General features: G+C 38.8%; 1 protein-coding gene across 3 annotated transcripts in view; it reads left to right on the forward strand.

Moving 5' to 3' along the window:
- Positions 1 to 2,972: 2,972 nt before the first annotated feature.
- Positions 2,973 to 20,641, forward strand: part of GASK1B (golgi associated kinase 1B) — a 51,453-nt gene continuing 33,784 nt past the window's right edge. Inside the window, exons 1-2 of one of the 3 annotated variants that reach the window (XM_017859699.1) lie at positions 2,973 to 3,158; positions 4,412 to 5,545. In XM_017859699.1, coding sequence (XP_017715188.1) covers positions 4,636 to 5,545 — 910 coding nt within the window. In that variant the 5' untranslated portion in view covers positions 2,973 to 3,158; positions 4,412 to 4,635. Of the gene's footprint in view, positions 3,159 to 3,294; positions 3,685 to 4,411; positions 5,546 to 20,641 lie in introns of those variants that run through there. The other 2 variants (XM_017859698.1, XM_017859700.1) reach the window with 2 other exon arrangements.

Consider the following 20,641-nt stretch of genomic DNA (forward strand, 5'->3'; position numbering starts at 1 on the left):
ACATATATATATATATATACAAGGTATATATATAAGGTATAAAGAATATAAAATATATACAAGGTATATATATATACTCATATATACAAGGTATAAAGAATATAAAATAAATAAATATCTACACCCTTTCCAAGTTGATTGAAGGATAAGACATATATAAATATGGAAAAGTACAGAAATCACAAATGTATAGTCAATGTGTTATCTCAAAATAAACATACTTAGGTAAATCCCATCTAAACGAAGAAACAGGACATTCCCACAATCCTGCTCTATTCATGTTTTCTCTCCATCACCATCCTTGCCCCTCCATAAAGATATAGAAAGGTCCCCAGGTAATTCTAATGGGCTCTACCATTATCTTACTGTCTACTTTTCACTTTATTTCTCTTATTATTTTAAGAAGAGAAAATACTTTAGGCACGAGAATTATTAGTCTCTCTGATCTAATCTAATAATAATAACGAATGCTTTGAGTTCTATATGTGCACTCACAGATTATATTGTAAGTTATGAATGAATGTTATATTGTGGCAACAAATTTTCAAACTAACACTCGTTCAAGGAATTTAGCTTTATTTTCTAAAACCAAATTAAACTTCTCCGTGTCCCGTGCTACCTGATGGCAAAAAACACCTTTCCATTCAGTTTCAACAGAGACCATGAGCAACTGATGGCAATTGCTTCCACATTCCAAAATGAGGTATGGATCCGCTGTGCTGAGGGAAGTGGTTTGCTGCATTGGGAAGTCTGAGGTTGCTGGAGCAAATCATGATGACCATGTCCATTGGATCACTTGTGGGGCAGTACACAGAGGTCCAAGTTAGAAAACCAGCCTGCGGGTCAGCCTAAATGCTGCCTAAGAGATGAGGTGATCTCAACAGAATGGGGGGCTACCAAGTTCCAGGGGACTGAGGGGCCATCAACAGCCAGCTAGAGAGATGCTTTGATAGTGGTGTCTTTGAAGTGACTACAAGATGCTCATCGCAGAGTCAGCTTTACACACCTGCCAAACCTGGAGAGCTTATAAGTCAATTCGCAGCATTATCCATGGAGTAGCAAAACCATTTCTGCCATTATTGCTTCTCTCTCTCCACTACCTTGGAACAGCCAGAGCCAGGCTCAAAGTAGGGTGAGGGGCTGAGTGAGTGGTTAAGGAATAAGAGCTCTAGGCAGGAACAAAAAAGAATCTGCAATGGATCTCCTCTGTCCCTTTTCAGTAGATTTTGGTTATGCTTTTGAGGGACTGCTATTTTCTGGAGAAATTCTGGAAATTAAAAAGAAATTTAAAAAAAAATTTACTATGATATAGAATCAAACATATTAATTAGTTTATGTATATTACATGTCTGTATGTCTATGGCTAACAACTGGAGAACTTTTAAAAAAAATTTAAGTATTACTGGAAAAGTCATGGGGCCTGCCTGAGTTTCCATATAAGAAAGTTGAAAAGAGATATCAGGCCACAGAATAGGTTTCAATGGGCAGTGGAGGGGGGCAATCACTAAAATTGTGTTCTGATTATATCTGACAAGCCCCGTTTATCCAGTGTATTGGTTACATCAATATCTTGACTACAAATAATTCAGTGTGCTTGTCCTCAATTCTACCGTGATAGCTTTGCTGTGGTGCAATGGTGACCATGTGTCGAGGCCTGGGCGGAGGAGACAGGCTTCCGAGCAGTTTAATGAGGCATCATGGGGGATAAAAACAAACACATTGCTGAATATTTCAAATGGTCATTCCAAGGCTGCTGTCTCATTCGATCATCACAAGAAACCGATGGAGTAAGTGGTATTATTTTTCTTCTCTTACACATGAGGGAAACTGAGGCAGGGTAAAATGACTTGCCACAGGGGACCACACGTAAGAGTTAAATGAGAAGAATTTAAAGCCAGGCTTCCTCCCTCTTCAGCCTATTCTCTGAATATCATAGTTCAGAGTAGATAGTGGAGCCTCCACTAATCCCTGTTGTGGCTATAGCAGGGACAGTGTATTGTTCTTTTTCTAGGAGACATTTTTGGAGTGGGGTGGCAAGGTAGTCAACCAGATTTACTAACTCACACAACTCACCCTATCTCCTAGGCATTTCTCCATGAAAAAAGTAGCTCTAAAAACAGCTGGAGGAGACTTCTGGTTATTATAACTGGCCTCTGCCAAAGGCTTACTTTTAATTTTTATAGAGCCAAATCAGTTGTTCCTTTGACTGTGAAAATAATAAGATGATTATAAAATGCAGCTTTGGTATGGTTTTCTTGCAAGAAGTTCACATTTTCTATCTAGAAAATAATTCTGTGTGTATGAAAGTATGTGCCTTAAGAGTTTTTGAGTGCAAATAAAATTGCTTTGATGCCTGAATTCTCAGAAAGTTTAGCCAAAATACCCAGGTACTTCCAGGCACTATAAAATACCCAGGTACTATCAAAAATACCCAGGTACTATCAAAAATACCCAGGTACTATCAATATTGGGAATATTAAAATACCCAGGTACTATCAATATTGGGAATATTAAAATACCCAGGTACTATCAATATTGGGATTGGTCCTTCTCATTCCTCCATGTGGCAGGACTTTTAAAGAGGAAAAAAGGACTGAGTTTAGAGTGCTAAAATAACAGCCTGATTATAATTTTCGTCAATTTACCACTTGGACGTTTATTCTCTCCTTCCATATATATTCCAACTCCTTGCTCTTTTTGCATTGTAAAATACAGTATTTTTAGGAATATATACCATATGCTAATCTTTTACCCACTCTTCAGTATCACAACTTTCTTTCTCTGTGGGTAGGAAAAATCCCTGTCCCCTTTCTGTCTTCTTGCCTTTTGATTCTATTTGTCATAGTGTAATTGAGACCCCAAGGTCATCAGCTCCTGCCTTTGTGCTAGGACATGCAAACCACCCAGGCCAATCCCTCACCTGTTTTTTTTTTTTAAAAACCTCCAATCAGAGATAATCCACAACTTCTTTTGGTGAACTGTTGCATCGTGCAACTGCACACTATAAATGTCTTTCCTTATCTATGTGCACTCTTATCTCACTGTTCTATTTTTTCCCCCTCATTTATATTAACTCTTTCTTACCGTTTTTTCCTGAACTTCTAGGCCTTCTCTTTCCAGAACTGGTGGAAGACGAATGAAACGGCCAAGATGGTAAGGTGAGTAGTTGCTGGGAACGCTTATGCTCTAATCCCAAGTTATGTGGGATGGACACTCGAGGGGTGATGGCATTCCTTATTTTACAAGTTACTCCCTTGGCTGCGGCTGCTCTACCAAGATAGCAAACACTCTCGATATTTTGAACTTCATGAGACTGACATTTCTGAGTCTGTTTTGCAAACACGACACTAGAGGGCTCCCAGGGGTTAAAAATAAGTGGAAAGTTATTTGAATGAAAACTGATTCTCTACGGCATTTCTTTTTTCCGAATTTAAAATTAATGTTTATTTTGTTAACTATTGTTTTTAAAATCTCTTAAAACCATGCAGCAGTCAGTTTCCAAGTTTTGCTTTGCAATCAGTAGTTTTCAAGGGAGCTTTTAAAGCTGAACTGAAATGTTTGAAATGTGGAACACTCTTGACCATGAAATATGTTCTACTTACATGCCTCAGCCTTTAAAAGTTCTTTGCATTAGAGTCAAGGATTACATTCTTCCTGGAGCCAAGCATGGGGCCAGCTGTGTAAGTAAGGTTGCTTACGAGTTTCTTCTTTTTCTTTTTAATAGTGAAAAAACAGAACTAGAGATGCTTTTATTTTCTTTCAGCTGACTTCGGTGGAAAGAAAAGAAATAAAAAGCAGTCAGAGTTGTGTTGTGTTGTGTGTGTGTGTGTGTATGTGTAAGAGAGAAAGAGAGAGAGAGAAACAGAATAAATGCAACTGTTTCCAACATATGTGGACATTTACGGCTTTGTATTATACTAACAATGTAAGCTAATGCAACATATTATTAATACGAAGAAAAATGTGTACTATTAGACTAAGAGAATATGTTTCTAAATTTTATTGTTAATACTTGCTGCTTGTACTTGGTTAATTCAGGACTTTAAAAAGTAAATATGGTATAGTTATAGAGTTTTAAAAATCATCTATTACTTGTCTTAAGTTCTTTCTGAATTTCAAAAAGGAAAAGCCCAGGTTTGTCACATATTAATGCTTTTGCTTCAGAGTCAACTTAAATGACTCTAGGTACAAGTTATAAAACACTCGTGGATTTTTGTGGCTTGTTTTCACTACTTTAAAGTGACTGTCAAATCTATACATCTATCTTGTTTTCATGGTTTTAAATTTTATTTTTAAAAACATTTAGCGGTGATATTTATGAAAGGAAATGACTTTTTTTCTTTACTCTTGTAGAGGAACTTAAATGGTTTGAGACTGTGATTCAGTTAACTCTGTATCCATTCATTCCCAGAAACAAACCACATTTCTCCTTGGGGAGACTGATAGTTTAAAAGGTTTGTTGTGTCTGAAACATTCCCAGCTTCATCACCAACCCTTTCCTTCCACCTCTACCCACTGGAGACCATTTATATCCCGAAGCGGACGCGACAGCTGAAGTCAGGAAACCATGCATTACATTAGCAAGAGCCAAATGCAGACTTTAAACTCCTTTCAACATGTGGATGCAGCAGAGAAATGACCTGTCCAGACAAGCCGGGGCAGCTCATAAACTGGTTCATCTGCTCCCTGTGCGTCCCGCGGGTGCGTAAACTCTGGAGCAGCCGGCGTCCAAGGACCCGGAGAAACCTTCTGCTGGGCACTGCCTGTGCCATCTACCTGGGCTTCCTGGTGAGCCAGGTGGGGAGGGCCTCTCTCCAGCACGGACACGCGGCTGAGAAGGGGCCACATCGCAGCCGCGACCCCGCCGAGGCATCCTTCCCTGAGATACCCCTGGATGGTACCCTGGCGCCTCCGGAGTCCCAGGGCAATGGGTCCACTCTGCAGCCCAATGTGGTGTACATTACGCTACGCTCCAAGCGCAGCAAGCCGGCCAATATCCGTGGCACCGTGAAGCCCAAGCGCAGGAAAAAGCATGCAGTGGCATCGGCTGCTCCAGGGCAGGAGGCTTTGGTCGGACCATCTCTTCAGCCGCAAGAAGTTGCAAGGGCAGCTGATGCTGTAGCACCTGGGTACGCTCAGGGAGCAAACCTAGCTAAGATGGGAGAGCGACCCTGGAGGTTGGTGCGGGGTCCAGGAGTGCGAGCCAGGGGCCCAGACTTCCTGCAGCCCAGCTCCAGGGAAAGCAACATTAGGATCTACAGCGAGAGCGCCCCCTCCTGGCTGAGCAAAGATGACATCCGAAGAATGCGACTCTTGGCGGACAGCACAGTGGCAGGGCTCCGGCCAGTGTCCTCTAAGAGTGGAGCCCGTTTGCTGGTGCTGGAGGGGGGCGCACCTGGCGCTGTGCTCCGCTGCGGCCCTAGCCCGTGTGGGCTTCTCAAGCAGCCCTTGGACATGAGTGAGGTGTTTGCCTTCCACCTAGACAGGATCCTGGGGCTCAACAGGACCCTGCCGTCTGTGAGCAGGAAAGCAGAGTTCATCCAAGGTAACAGATTCACATGTTTCGTTATTTGCAGCTGTTGGGGATTCGGGTTCATTTTCTCTTTTCCCTCACTGTCTTTTTCTAAATGATTTTTCTCCACCCACGGTTCACATTTGGACAGCAGCAGCAGCAGCAGCCTGTCTTTCCATGCGCTTGGCATTCTTTATTTTCCCAGCCTGGGAGGATATGAGAGTTCCAGGGAAAATGCTGTATTGGACATACAAGAGTAAGCCCATACTGTATAATCTTTGCTCTCCATTTCCCTCGCTGCACTTCCCAGTGGTTTATTAAATCTAATTAAAGCCAACGGCAATTTGCATGATGAGGAGAGGAAGCTAGGCTGGAGGCAAAGAACTTGCTGACAGTCAGGCATACTATTAAATAGGTTACTATGGGAGGAAGTAGAAGTTTTTAAAAGTAAGGGGGAAGCTGGTTATCGTTCTTGAGCAGATGGAATCTTCTTAAGGGGCGCAGAGCCAGACCATGTTAGGTTCAACCCCTTGATTTTTTTTCCAATGGATTTAACCCCTTTATTTAACAAATAAAAAGAATGAGGCAAAAATTGGTAATTTGTTCAGTGTGTATACTAACTAGCTGTGTGGTTTTATCAAGCCCCTGACTATGGTCCATTGAGCCTGTCTTTCAAGATTCTCTCTTCTTGGGTGACAAACATTTTGGCAGGTTCTAACATATGTAGCCACTTACTGCAGTTGCCAGCAAAAGGATTGGTCTGCGGTCATGCCCATGCCATATAAAGGATATTCTCTGAATATTAAAGCTATTCCAGGGTTTGAATACAAAGTACAGTGAGTCAGTGGCTTATGTTTGAATGCAGAATGATGCCAGAAGTTACAACTTTGAATCCAGATTGGCTCAAGAGGCTAAAACGTACCCTAAAGAGATTAAAAGCTGAAAGGATACTTACTTTCTCCATGTCACCATGAAATTTAGCATTTCAATGAGGTTCCCAGGGAGCCTACAATGGAATGGATTAAAATCCTTTGGAGTGGCTGAGACCCAAACTGCATTTCCAATGGCTTTAGCATTATAATTTCATTTTAGAATGGATACTCCTTGAAGCACCAGTGATTTACTTAGAAAAACTGGACATTCATTACTGATAGTGGTTCTTGTCTAAGTGCTCCAGATTCACAGGTATGCTTTGATGTCTCAAGTTTACAAAGCAGTCCACCACAATTATGCCAATGTAAGAAACCCTCTCAAACATTGAATCTAATGTTGATAAAAATGAATTTTGTATTGGGTGTCCACAATTTGTTAAGGATTATACAAATTGATTCATATGTGTTGGCTCCTAGAATTCTCATAGCAATGCTATGATGTAGGGACTATTATTATTTCCATTTAGTAGGTGAAAAAATTGAGGCTTATTGAGACAAAGTAATTGGCCTCAACTCCCACAGCTAGTAAGTGGCTAAACTGGGTTTTGATTGTAGGCCCAGCAAACTTCAGAACATAACTTCTTAGCCACTGGACTTAGGCGAATATGTAACTTATCATCCAAACTGGAACCATGTGGCATGAAAGGAGCTGCTGGTGGGCATTGGGACAATAGACACAACTGACTGTTCTGAGCAGAGTAGGGCACAGGATCCCCCTTGTTATGCTGTAATCCCATTCATTTTCATGTCATAAAGGCCCTAGAGAGGAGAAGAGGAACTCCTGGGTACATCCTGAGGCACGGTTCTCTGATATGTCCTTTGAGCTTCCCTTAGACACTCTTGGATGGAAGTTGAGAGAATACAGTAGTGGCTAAGAGCCTGGGGCCTGGAGTTGGACTAACTAGGTTTCAACTTACCAATCTTATGACTTGGAAATGTTGCCATGTCTCTTTATGCCTCAGTTTCCTCAGTTGTAAAATGACAATACTGCCTGCCATATGAGATTGTTATTAGTTAATATATGGAAAACACTTAGAACCAGTATTTGCCACAAGATAAACCTTCAATAAATATTGGTCATTATTATTATTATACCAAGTACAGGAGGTACCAAGTTCATTGAATTCCTCACATAATCTCCAAGTCTCGTGTATTATTTCCTTATGTGATAAGACTATGGCTAAAACTGCTTAATTAAACTTTTGTAATCACGATTCCTCTTATATATTTAATTCTTTGCTCTGAATTTCCAGCATCTTTGAGAACAAAAATTCATTTGAAGGAGGGGTTTATAATCTCGGTATAGCCTGGATATTTCTCTCTCCTTTCATATGGGAGTGGTGATGGAAAGAAACTAATAAGGTTATACTAGTATGACTCCATTTAATAAATAAAATCCCTAAGTTATATCTCAAACAACATTCTCTCTTTGATACCTTCTTCTACTTTGTCATTTAGAGTCACAAAGTCACGTCAGTTTCTTCAGGGGCTCATGAAATGATTTCGTATGGTTATGAATACTCTACACAATATAATTCTACTCAAGCAGACTGTTATAGTGATGCAAAGTACATAAATAGAACACTTCTGGTCATGGTATAGACAGCATTAGGTTCTCAGTATCTCTACCCATCCACCTATTTCTAGTCTTTTCCTCACTGTGTCTTTCTTCCCTGATTTCCACGGAAGTGTGTAGCTTTCTTCTAGGGCCCTCCTATTCTGTTGGTCAAAGTTTGAGTTTATTTGAGCCTCTCAGTCCACCCAGAGAGGCAACAGATCTTACCTAGTTACCTAGCATCTTTTTCAGCTTGCTCTATATCATTATATTATATAATACATATTTGTATTATAATCATTTGCTTAATCATCTGTTCCTTCCCACTACTCTCTAGGTCTCTGAAGTCAAAGATACTTCCCGTTTTCTTTAGAATTGCATTTCTGGATCTTAGTGGAGAGTCTGGCCCATAGTAGATGCTCAATAAATATTTTGAACGAATGAAGGAATGCGTTCATTGCTTGTTCCTTGGACTCTAAACAGTAAATCTATACTGGAAGCCACTAGCTTCTAATACTTAGGATGAGTAATAACATTTTTCGTCTTAAGTCCAGGCTAGACTTTCTCCTGGAGGATCTCATAAGGAATTCATTGTGGATGTAATAAAAAGTGTTTTTGGTAGCCTCCTCACAATGCAAATGAAAGGTTTATGGGGCTTATTCTTGTGAGGACTATCAATGTGGTGTGTTGGCATCACACTCTAGTGTAATTTGATAATGAGTTTTCTGCAGGAGGAACAATAGGATTTAATTTAGGTATATATTTCTCTGATGATCAGGCTTGGTCTGGGAGTAGATCTTTTAATATTTGAGAGAGTGAGAAGCCAGCAAAGCCTGTAAGTAATCTGCCCTAAATGTTGTTTCTGTTCTGACTTTTGATTAATGTTTACAAAAATAAATTTATATCTGGCACCAAGGAAGCGGTTAGTCTGTGTTGCAAGTTGAATTTAGATATTTAAGCTGTCTTAGTTAATTTTTCTAAGAATCCTATGCAGTAGACTTTTTAAACCTCAATTTAGAGATGAATGAAAGGCAAGAAAACTGCTCAAGGACATGTGATGAGTTGTCCAGCAAAAATTTTTGTCTTCTAATTTCCAAGTCTTTTCTCTTTTCACAAATCTGCTTCCCTCAAGAAATCCTTTAAGGGGCCTTAAGGTAAATCGTCTTTGTCTATCACCACAGCCTACTAGGAAGTATAGTTATTTAATATAATGAAACAGATTACTTACACACTGATGCACAGATATAGCTATGGGAACCTCCTTTTTTTCCTCCAGGAGACAAAGCAACCTTAACCATAGCTAAGAGTCATTGAATTTTCCTAGATATATATGCCAAGCACCGTTCTAAGTACTGTGCTTGCATTATTTCATTAAATTGTCATCTACCAGCTGCATCCAGGTGACATAGAGTTTGGGGACTCTGACAAACGTTTAACAAATATAGAAGTTGAGGCCCAGAGTAATTATAAAATGGATATGTGATGTGGAAAGGGAGATGTAAAAAGGAATCAAATGCTGTGAATTGAATAATCTGCCTGCCCCAGCCTTTCAGATAAAGCTCTCTGTTGATTTAGTCAAAAGACAAAGAGTTCCAATTAATAAAGGTCATCTTTAGGGTTTTTCTAAATTGGCAGAACTGGTGTGGGTGATTCAGTCAGCTAGCTCAGTTTAGTCTGAGACAAGATCTTGATTGTGTGACCTGATGAGTTCTAGATGATTCTTCTTGAATACAAAAAGATGTGTGAAATTAGTGGACTTACTGGTATTGTACTTTATAACAGACTATTTTCTGACAGGTTATGCTCCAAGATATCCTAGAAAATGAGAAGGGTGCACTTGAGGAAGGGCAAGATAGTAATTAAGTAGGCAGAGCCAGCAGGGTGCCACAATATACGATCCAGCAGTTACCACTGGAGCAGATTTTCATCCTATATGTTTCTGTGTAGGAAGTCTTAAAATGAATTAAAATATAGCATCAAAGAGACTTAAAATGCTTGTGTGCAATAAGGAAGTATTTTTCAATTGTGACAAAGAATCTAGTGTTATGTATCACGTAGTACTTACACTGTATTTGATGTGTGTTGTCTATTATACCACCTGACAATTTTACACAGCAGATATTACTCTTATTTTAAATAGGGGAATCCTGAGGCTCAGTGAGCTTATAAAATTTGCCCTACATCGCCTACCTAGAGAGCAATGAAATTGGAATTTGTGCCCAATTCTGTCTCTGGCACTGAAGTTTCCTCATGTTGCTTCTGTTAACCCACACTACCTCACAAATATAACTTACTACAATTATGGGGTAATGTCAAAAATGTACAAATTTTAGCATGATGGTTTCTGATTTTACCACTATGCCAACATTTCTATTTAATTTCTTTTTTCAATTCAATAATCTAATATTGATAATATTCTTACTCAAGTGCAGTACTGATGTATCATTGTGAACACTGCTACAAGTTTTTTTCGCGCAAGCCAAGGTGCCAGTGCTTACCAGATTTTCTTGTTTGCCATAAACAATCACATGTGTATCAATGTGACGGAACATATTTGTTTTCTGCCAAATTTTCCTTGCAAGAGTCTCAAATTATTATAAAAGTCACCAGATACTGTGTGGTGCTGATACATTTTGATAATTAAAAAAGCAAAAATATCCTAAAGTATTTATCTAGGATTAGACAAAGCAGACTATGTCCATGTAAAAATCAAGAGAATAAAAACAGAGACAACCCAGCATGCTTCTGTTATCTCTGATTTAGCAGCTTTGCCAGAGCTTCCCCTGTAGTCTGCACAGTATAATGTGAATGAATCTCAAGGCACACCATTTTGGTAGCATTTAAGCCTTGTACTATTTTTCATGCCCAGCATGGAAGATACATTATGTATGCTTTATTTTTAGGATGCTGCTTTATTCCACAGAGCTGTCAGACTGAATTAAGGTAGGCTAGTTCCAGGAATTCTGTATGTCAAGGCTACTTACATGACAAACTGCAGGCATCCCACAAACTTCCATTTAAATTCATTGTAGATCCCAAGTTGCTCACTGTTTTCCAACTTGTATTGCCTCTTCATATTATAAAGTAGGAGAAATATGGTGTGTGTTTTTCACTCTCTTTTCAAGCCTATGTGAGCAGCACTGTGAGTTCTGGGTGAATGTGCAGTTGCCGAGGCAGAGGGATGGCAGCTTTGCATTTTATATTGTTTCAGGCTCTCAGGTAAGGACATAGTCATTTTGCAGGGAGTGTTGAGAATAACACAGATGTCCTCACAACTTGGGAATATACTGGCTTCCAAATCCTAGAAATCTTTGACATATAGGCAAACTTTGTGAAAATATTTATTTAGGAGTGTATAATCATGTTTTATTTTTCAAAAAGTTGGATTGAAAGTATGTTGTGTTCTTCCTCAGAAAAGCCCTAAAGCTACTTCTTTATGAATCAAATTGAGCTGGTCAGCTTAATACATTCATTCCTCAGTGAACAAAAGTTTACTGAGCCTCGGCTCTAAGCAGCGCTGTGCTCCAGTGTCCTCTTGTTTGCTCACTACATAACTTCATAGGCAAACGGGGAACCGGGCAACCTTCTCTGCTGTGTAATTTGTCCCTTGGTCCCACACACAGCTGGAATAAAAGGGGCGATTAATGGTTGCCACAGTACTCACAGCATAAGAGATGCATGTGCCTTAACTCCATGCAACCTATTGTCTTCTATAGGATCACATTTATCTTTTCTTCCTTTAACATGTATTTATTGAGCACATGCTGTGTTCTAGCCACTATTCTAGTCAGTGGGGCTGCATCAGTGAACAAAACAGTCAGGAATCTCTGCTCTTGTGGCGCTGACACTACAGGGCCATGTGTGAGTTCAGTGTTCTGGAGGAAATCTTCCTGTCACTGATGTGAGGATTCACTAAGCACCTTCCCAAGCTCAAGGAGGTGGGCTCTTCAGTGGGAGTGAATCAGGTGTTGTCTCTGAGTTGATGTAAGGATCACACAGGTGCAGGGGTGCTAGATAGCTCTTCCTACCGAAGTTAAAGAAGAATTGTCACAGTTTCAATGTGTTTGTAATCAACTCAATTCAATGGCATTTATTTTATGAGGCACTGCCCTAGGCACTAGGGAAAAGTGGTACAGTTTGGAATTCAAATACCTTTGTGTTTTGGGGTGTTGGCGGGGAATGTAGACTCCTTGCAGGTGAATCTGGATTCTGCCACTTGCTAGCTAGGTGATCTGGGATAAGTTACTTAATCTTTCTGTGTTTTATATTTTATTAGTATAATAGGGATGATGATAATAAAAACAGTGATGATAACATTACTTATCTTAGAGTTGTCATGAGAATTAAATGAGTTAATATGTATAACATATAACATTGCTTAACACATACTAACACCTTTTCTTCTTTTATTTTTTTTCCCGAGACAGAGTCTTGCTCTGTCATCCAGGCTGGAGTGCAGTGGTGAGATCTCGGCTCACTGCAACCTCTGCCTCCTGGGTGCAAGTAATTCTCTTCCCTCAGCCTCCTGAGTAGCTGGAATTACAGGCGCCTGTCACCACGCCCGGCTAATTTTTGTATTTTTGGTAGAGACGGGGTTTCACCATGTTGGCCATGCTGGTCTCAAACCTCTGACCTCATGATCCACCTGCCTTGGTTTCCCAAAGTGCTGGGATTGCAGGCATCAGCCACCGCGCCCAGCTAACGCTCTTGAATGCCACCTTTTTCATGCCATTTCTAAGCTGATGTAGCTCTTTGTGATATGTTGCTTTAGATTTTCTTAGTTGGTTTATCCAGATTGATGTTTACTTGAGTAGAATAAATGGGCACCTAAATTTTTCATTTAAAGAAGGACCTTGGAGCTTATAGAGGATAATAACGAGATCTCTTATTTGTGGAGTGCTAGGCAGTTTGCATCCATTATCTTATTAAATGTCACAACAGTCCCCTACATCAGATGTTCTTATTCACATTTCCTGAGGGGAAACTGAGGATGAAAGAATAATATATGTTCCCTGAAAGCCCACAGGTAGCGTGCAGCAGGGCTGGGATACAGACATGGGTCAAGAGGACTCCATAGCCTCATTCCTCAAAACTGTGCCTTACTGCCTCCTGCTTTCCCTTCATATCATGTGTAAGCCTTCAATGACTGCAGCCTGGGGCTTTCCCTGTTAATCATCCATCCAGATTGTGACCACTTTTCCCATTGCCTTGTCTCCTGATTCCTGAATATAGCCATGATGCCTAACTGTTCCCCTTCTCATGATAGTAATCTGAGGTCAGAAGGAGAGAGGCAGTAGTGTTTCCACCACCCCTATTTTCATCGTCCCAATGTATAAGAGATACATCGGAGTGGATGTTTGAGCACAAGCTGGACAGAATGAGGGCATCAAAACCTCTGCACATCCCTGGCTCTATTTCTCAAGTTTTTCTCTAATTGTTCGCAATTCATGTTGAGTGGAGACAGTGAAATTACACCTTACTAGGATGTCATGCCAGGCCAATTTTTATTCTGGGTCCATGGACCATTCCTTAGACTCTAAGAGCTATACATGAACTTTGGGGGATTCTGCAAAAATGCATTCAGGACTTTTGAGTGCTTGCTTTGTTCTAGACACTGCATCAAAAGTTGGAGATCCAGAGGACTAAGAAGTAGTCTCTGTTTTTCAGAGCTCTCAGCTTGGAAGACAGGAGACAGTTAAGCAAACTTACCTTACAAAAAGGGTGTGATAAAACATCAACGGAGATATTTTTAGGAGGCCCTGTAGGCAAAGAGAGGGAGAATTAAGCCTAGAATGTGTATGTAGGGGGTTGAGTGGGAAATTATAAATACTTTTGAAAGAGGTAATGCCAGAACTGGTTCTTAAAAGTCACTGTGGGTGGTGTGAGAGATGGGACGGGTGCAGAAAGTATAGAGGGAACAGACTATGAAAAATGTGTGAAAGCAGAGTGTGTTCAGGAAATTGCAAATAGTTCTGAAAAACAACAGATTAGGGTTTGGGGGGCATGATGTGAGTTAAGCTGTGGTAAGTAAGAGTGAGTGTGTTTTATGTCCTATAAGGAGCCTGGACTTTATCTTGCAGAAAATAGGGAGTCACTGAAGGGTTTGAAGAAAGGGAATGATGTCATGGGCTTTGCACTGTAAGAAGTAAGAGGGTCACTCAGGTCAGGAATTCATGGATTTAACTGGATTAACAAATGCTAAATCGCCCAGGACTGAGTCACCCTGATGTGACCAAGACTTTATCTGCAAAATGTGATTGTAGAGTCTGGCACAGTGACCACATCGTCACCACCCTCTGAAGTCAAATTTGATTCCTGTTTTTTAAAGTGGAATATTGAGACAGGAAGGGTCTTGGAGTTTCTATTTATACAGCAAAAGTTCAGTGCAGACCTAGAAAGCAGAAGTTCCTGCCCATTCGTCGGAGCAAAGAAGAACGCTTGTTTTCAGAGAACTGGCGATTTAGGTTGTTTAGGTAGTTGGTGATGAATGAAGTCATGAGACATTCTCCTTTCCTGCTTCCTTGACTTCACACTTAGCTAACTCCTGAGGAAGTATGGAGATTATTTTAACTCAGGCCTAGAGAAAACAAACTATGAAGTGAAAAACAGTTAGATAAATAAATATATGAAACATATTCTGAGTCACCCAGAGATCTACTTCTTTTTTATTATTAATCTAATTTTCAGTTGAGTATTTCTATATGTTTATGGGTACGAAGTGATTTTTGATATATGTTTACAATGTGGAATTATTAAATTATGCTAATTTAAAAAATCCATCACCTTACTTTTAAAAAAAATTTAAATTTTAATTAATTTATTTTTAGGCTTCTTCGAATCATAGGATTATCTTTTTTTTTGGTGAAACTTTGTAAATATATTCTTTTAGTAATTTTGATATATACCTTGTATTATTATTTATTATAGTCACCATTCTGTACAATAGATCACTAAAGCTTATCTGTCCTGTCTAACCAAAACTTTGTACCTGTTGATCAACCCTTTTCCAATTTAACCCCCTCTCCCAGCCTCTGGTAGCCACCATTCTCCTCTCTACTTTTGAGTTCCACTTTTTTAGATTCCACATATAAATGAGGTCATGCAGTATTTGTCTTTCTGTGCCTGGATTATTTTGCTTAAAATAGTGTCATCCAGGTTCATCCATGTTGTCACAAATGACAGGATTTCTCCCTTTCTAAAGGGTGAATAATAGAATTCCATTGTGTGTATGTAACATAGCACATTTTTCTTATCCATTTTCTGATGATGGACACCTAGGTTGCTTCCATAACTTAGCTATTATAAACAGTGCTGCAGTGAACATGGGAGTACAGACATCTCTTCGGCATACTGATTTCAATTCCTTTGGATAGATACCCGGAATTAGGATTACTGGATAGTATGGTAATTCTATTTTTAGCTTCCTGAGAAACTTCCATACTGTTTTCCATCATGGCTATATTAATGCACATTCCGACCGGCAGTGCTAAGGGTTCCCTTTTCTCCAAACCCTCACCAACACTTGTAATCTTTTTGTCTTTTTAATCATAGCCCTTCTAACTGGGGTGAAATCATATCTTATTGTGGTTTTTATTTGCTCTAGGACAAATCCCTAGATTCAGGACTTGTTTGGCCATATAAAATCTATGCCTATGTAATCTACAGACTCCTACCTCCCCACCTACTGTTTTTAAAAATCATGAAAACCTTATAGAGGTTTATTTCTTTTTGCATTAAAGTTTTCCTTCAATGTGTTGTTGACAGTTGCAATGGAGACCAAGAGAATTTGTTTCCTATAACAAAGATGCTGCTCAAGTTTGACTGGCTTTTGTTTTCTTCAATGGGTATTGTAGAATTGTTTTTAATGAAGGACTTGAGCTGGACTGTCACTTGCTTTTTATCTTGTTCACAAGGAGTCTTGGAACATGGCCCGTGCAAGAGAAAGAACTTTTGATTTCAGAGCTCAAGACTTTTATTCTTATTTTTGCTCAGTGACAAATGCACACAGACATTCACAGCTCCACCCAACATGCTTAGCATTCACCTATAATTCCACAAAACCACTCAGCCAGTGCTCAAAGTGAAGGGCATTTAATAAATCTAGACAAAGAAGATTGTGTAAAGCACTCATTCTAAGTGAATTTTCATGTTCATCTTCTCAGAAGAATGTCTTCTTTGTGCTTTTGAATAAAAAATGACTTGGGAGAGCATCAAAATTCAGGGGAAATATTCAGATTTCAGAAAAAAAGAAGCTTTCCTGGCAAGTCTCATTTTTTAGGACAGCTCTATAACCTTTAATTCACATGAACACCCACATATCTTTTAAAATCCGCTTTCTCACCACTGAGACAGAATTTTATCTCTTCACTTTTTGAGATTTCTCTAGAGAGACCAGAGTACTGCATCATTTTGACAAACCTGAATGTGGAGAGATGAATGCTTCTCATCTCTGAAACACTTCAGGGTAAGTTGCTTTAACCAGTTTCCTGTTTTTAGAGGCAATTTTTCTGTCATCTCTTCAAATCCATCAAGATTCATTTAATTCTTTCAAAAGCCGTGTATTAAAAGAAATGGAATTCTCCTCTCAGAAGTACTCATTGCTCTGAGATCTGGAGTTATACTGACTACTATTATTACCTGCAAGGGCCGCACATGTATATGTAGCAAGAAGACCTGTATGTGGAAATGAACCACAGCCATCTGTGACTCAGTCTAAGTCTTACTGCTCACCATACTTTCTTCTGGTTCTCTGGGAATCCCCTTTCCTGAGGTGCACTGATTTCTAGCAGGGCAGGAAAGAATGTCTTTATGCGATAGTCGGCTTTCAGAAGATTTTGCTGAGGGGAAATGGATGGATTGGGAGAAAAACATAGGCTATTAATTGAAAACCAATTATACTTATCAGCTGAACACTTTCTTCGGCAGTTTGAGAATGCCTTTTTAATGATTAGTATAGAAAATGTATCATTCCAAAAATTTGTTGATCTAAAATAGAGAAATGGTGACTGACATACATTATACTCATAAACTAAATTAGGGGTTAATGTATAGCCTATGGGCCAAAAATGGCCCACTGCCTGTTTTTATTTTGTGAACTAAAAATAGTCTCTATAATTTTAAATGATTGACAAAAATCAGAAGATTAGTGATATTGCTATGACCCTTGAGACTCATATGAAATTTATGTTTCAGCATACATGATAAAATATTAATGGGATAGTTATGGCCACTTGTTTATATATTGTCCATGACTGCTTTTGGGCTACAATGGAGTTGAACAGTGGCATAGTTGAATAGTTGTGATATTTTAGGCCCTCAAAGCCTAAAATATTTACTATCTGCCTTTTATAAAATTTGCTGATCACTGGGCTAGATTATTGCATTACATTTAAAGTGGCACTATTTAAAAATAATTGAAATCANACCTTACTTTTAAAAAAAATTTAAATTTTAATTAATTTATTTTAGGCTTCTTCGAATCATAGGATTATCTTTTTTTTTGGTGAAACTTTGTAAATATATTCTTTTAGTAATTTTGATATATACCTTGTATTATTATTTATTATAGTCACCATTCTGTACAATAGATCACTAAAGCTTATCTGTCCTGTCTAACCAAAACTTTGTACCTGTTGATCAACCCTTTTCCAATTTAACCCCTCTCCCAGCCTCTGGTAGCCACCATTCTCCTCTCTACTTTTGAGTTCCACTTTTTTAGATTCCACATATAAATGAGGTCATGCAGTATTTGTCTTTCTGTGCCTGGATTATTTTGCTTAAAATAGTGTCATCCAGGTTCATCCATGTTGTCACAAATGACAGGATTTCTCCCTTTCTAAAGGGTGAATAATAGAATTCCATTGTGTGTATGTAACATAGCACATTTTCTTATCCATTTTCTGATGATGGACACCTAGGTTGCTTCCATAACTTAGCTATTATAAACAGTGCTGCAGTGAACATGGGAGTACAGACATCTCTTCGGCATACTGATTTCAATTCCTTTGGATAGATACCCGGAATTAGGATTACTGGATAGTATGGTAATTCTATTTTAGCTTCCTGAGAAACTTCCATACTGTTTTCCATCATGGCTATATTAATGCACATTCCGACCGGCAGTGCTAAGGGTTCCCTTTTCTCCAAACCCTCACCAACACTTGTAATCTTTTGTCTTTTAATCATAGCCCTTCTAACTGGGGTGAAATCATATCTTATTGTGGTTTTATTTGCTCTAGGACAAATCCCTAGATTCAGGACTTGTTTGGCCATATAAAATCTATGCCTATGTAATCTACAGACTCCTACCTCCCCACCTACTGTTTTAAAATCATGAAAACCTTATAGAGGTTTATTTCTTTTGCATTAAAGTTTTCCTTCAATGTGTTGTTGACAGTTGCAATGGAGACCAAGAGAATTTGTTTCCTATAACAAAGATGCTGCTCAAGTTTGACTGGCTTTTGTTTTCTTCAATGGGTATTGTAGAATTGTTTTAATGAAGGACTTGAGCTGGACTGTCACTTGCTTTTATCTTGTTCACAAGGAGTCTTGGAACATGGCCCGTGCAAGAGAAAGAACTTTTGATTTCAGAGCTCAAGACTTTTATTCTTATTTTGCTCAGTGACAAATGCACACAGACATTCACAGCTCCACCCAACATGCTTAGCATTCACCTATAATTCCACAAAACCACTCAGCCAGTGCTCAAAGTGAAGGGCATTTAATAAATCTAGACAAAGAAGATTGTGTAAAGCACTCATTCTAAGTGAATTTTCATGTTCATCTTCTCAGAAGAATGTCTTCTTTGTGCTTTTGAATAAAAAATGACTTGGGAGAGCATCAAAATTCAGGGGAAATATTCAGATTTCAGAAAAAAAGAAGCTTTCCTGGCAAGTCTCATTTTTTAGGACAGCTCTATAACCTTTAATTCACATGAACACCCACATATCTTTTAAAATCCGCTTTCTCACCACTGAGACAGAATTTTATCTCTTCACTTTTGAGATTTCTCTAGAGAGACCAGAGTACTGCATCATTTTGACAAACCTGAATGTGGAGAGATGAATGCTTCTCATCTCTGAAACACTTCAGGGTAAGTTGCTTTAACCAGTTTCCTGTTTTAGAGGCAATTTTCTGTCATCTCTTCAAATCCATCAAGATTCATTTAATTCTTTCAAAAGCCGTGTATTAAAAGAAATGGAATTCTCCTCTCAGAAGTACTCATTGCTCTGAGATCTGGAGTTATACTGACTACTATTATTACCTGCAAGGGCCGCACATGTATATGTAGCAAGAAGACCTGTATGTGGAAATGAACCACAGCCATCTGTGACTCAGTCTAAGTCTTACTGCTCACCATACTTTCTTCTGGTTCTCTGGGAATCCCCTTTCCTGAGGTGCACTGATTTCTAGCAGGGCAGGAAAGAATGTCTTTATGCGATAGTCGGCTTTCAGAAGATTTTGCTGAGGGGAAATGGATGGATTGGGAGAAAACATAGGCTATTAATTGAAAACCAATTATACTTATCAGCTGAACACTTTCTTCGGCAGTTTGAGAATGCCTTTTAATGATTAGTATAGAAAATGTATCATTCCAAAATTTGTTGATCTAAAATAGAGAAATGGTGACTGACATACATTATACTCATAAACTAAATTAGGGGTTAATGTATAGCCTATGGGCCAAAATGGCCCACTGCCTGTTTTATTTTGTGAACTAAAATAGTCTCTATAATTTTAAATGATTGACAAAATCAGAAGATTAGTGATATTGCTATGACCCTTGAGACTCATATGAAATTTATGTTTCAGCATACATGATAAAATATTAATGGGATAGTTATGGCCACTTGTTTATATATTGTCCATGACTGCTTTTGGGCTACAATGGAGTTGAACAGTGGCATAGTTGAATAGTTGTGATATTTTAGGCCCTCAAAGCCTAAAATATTTACTATCTGCCTTTTATAAAATTTGCTGATCACTGGGCTAGATTATTGCATTACATTTAAAGTGGCACTATTTAAAAATAATTGAAATCAATATGTATAGTATAATATTTAGTGAAATAATTATGACAAACTCTACATACAAGATGATCCCAAATAGTCTTTTTTCTTTGCATTAATTTTGCCTCTTTCTCCTGGTAGAAATGTAAGTTCCATGAAAGCAAAAAAACTTGACCTTTATCTATTCATGTATGTAGCTTCAGGTTCTAGAATAGTGCTTAGTGCACAGTAAATGCTCAAGAAATAGTAAAGGTCAGTTGAAGCCTGATGAATTATGTGATTATGTGATGTATATATGTATAGTCATCAGAGCAAAACCTTTCTGGGGCATGTGTTTACATTAGGTACCATGCTGGGAATTTTAGATGCACGATCTCATTTCTTCCTAATAAGGTCACTTTTGAAGGTATGTTATTGCTTCATTTTACAGGTGAGAAAAACAGGGTTTAAAAGGGTTATGTAACTTCTCTAACATTACAAAACTAAGACATAATGTGACCAGAATTGTGTTGGATTCCGGAGTCTGAGCTCTAATCATAAGTTATACTCTTTAAAAAGAATTCTAGGGCCGGGCGCGGTGGCTCAAGCCTGTAATCCCAGCACTTTGGGAGGCCGAGACGGGCGGATCACGAGG

Source organism: Rhinopithecus bieti, unplaced genomic scaffold (genome assembly GCF_001698545.2).
Source record: "Rhinopithecus bieti isolate Rb0 unplaced genomic scaffold, ASM169854v2 scaffold_50922, whole genome shotgun sequence".
Lineage (NCBI taxonomy): Eukaryota > Metazoa > Chordata > Mammalia > Primates > Cercopithecidae > Rhinopithecus > Rhinopithecus bieti.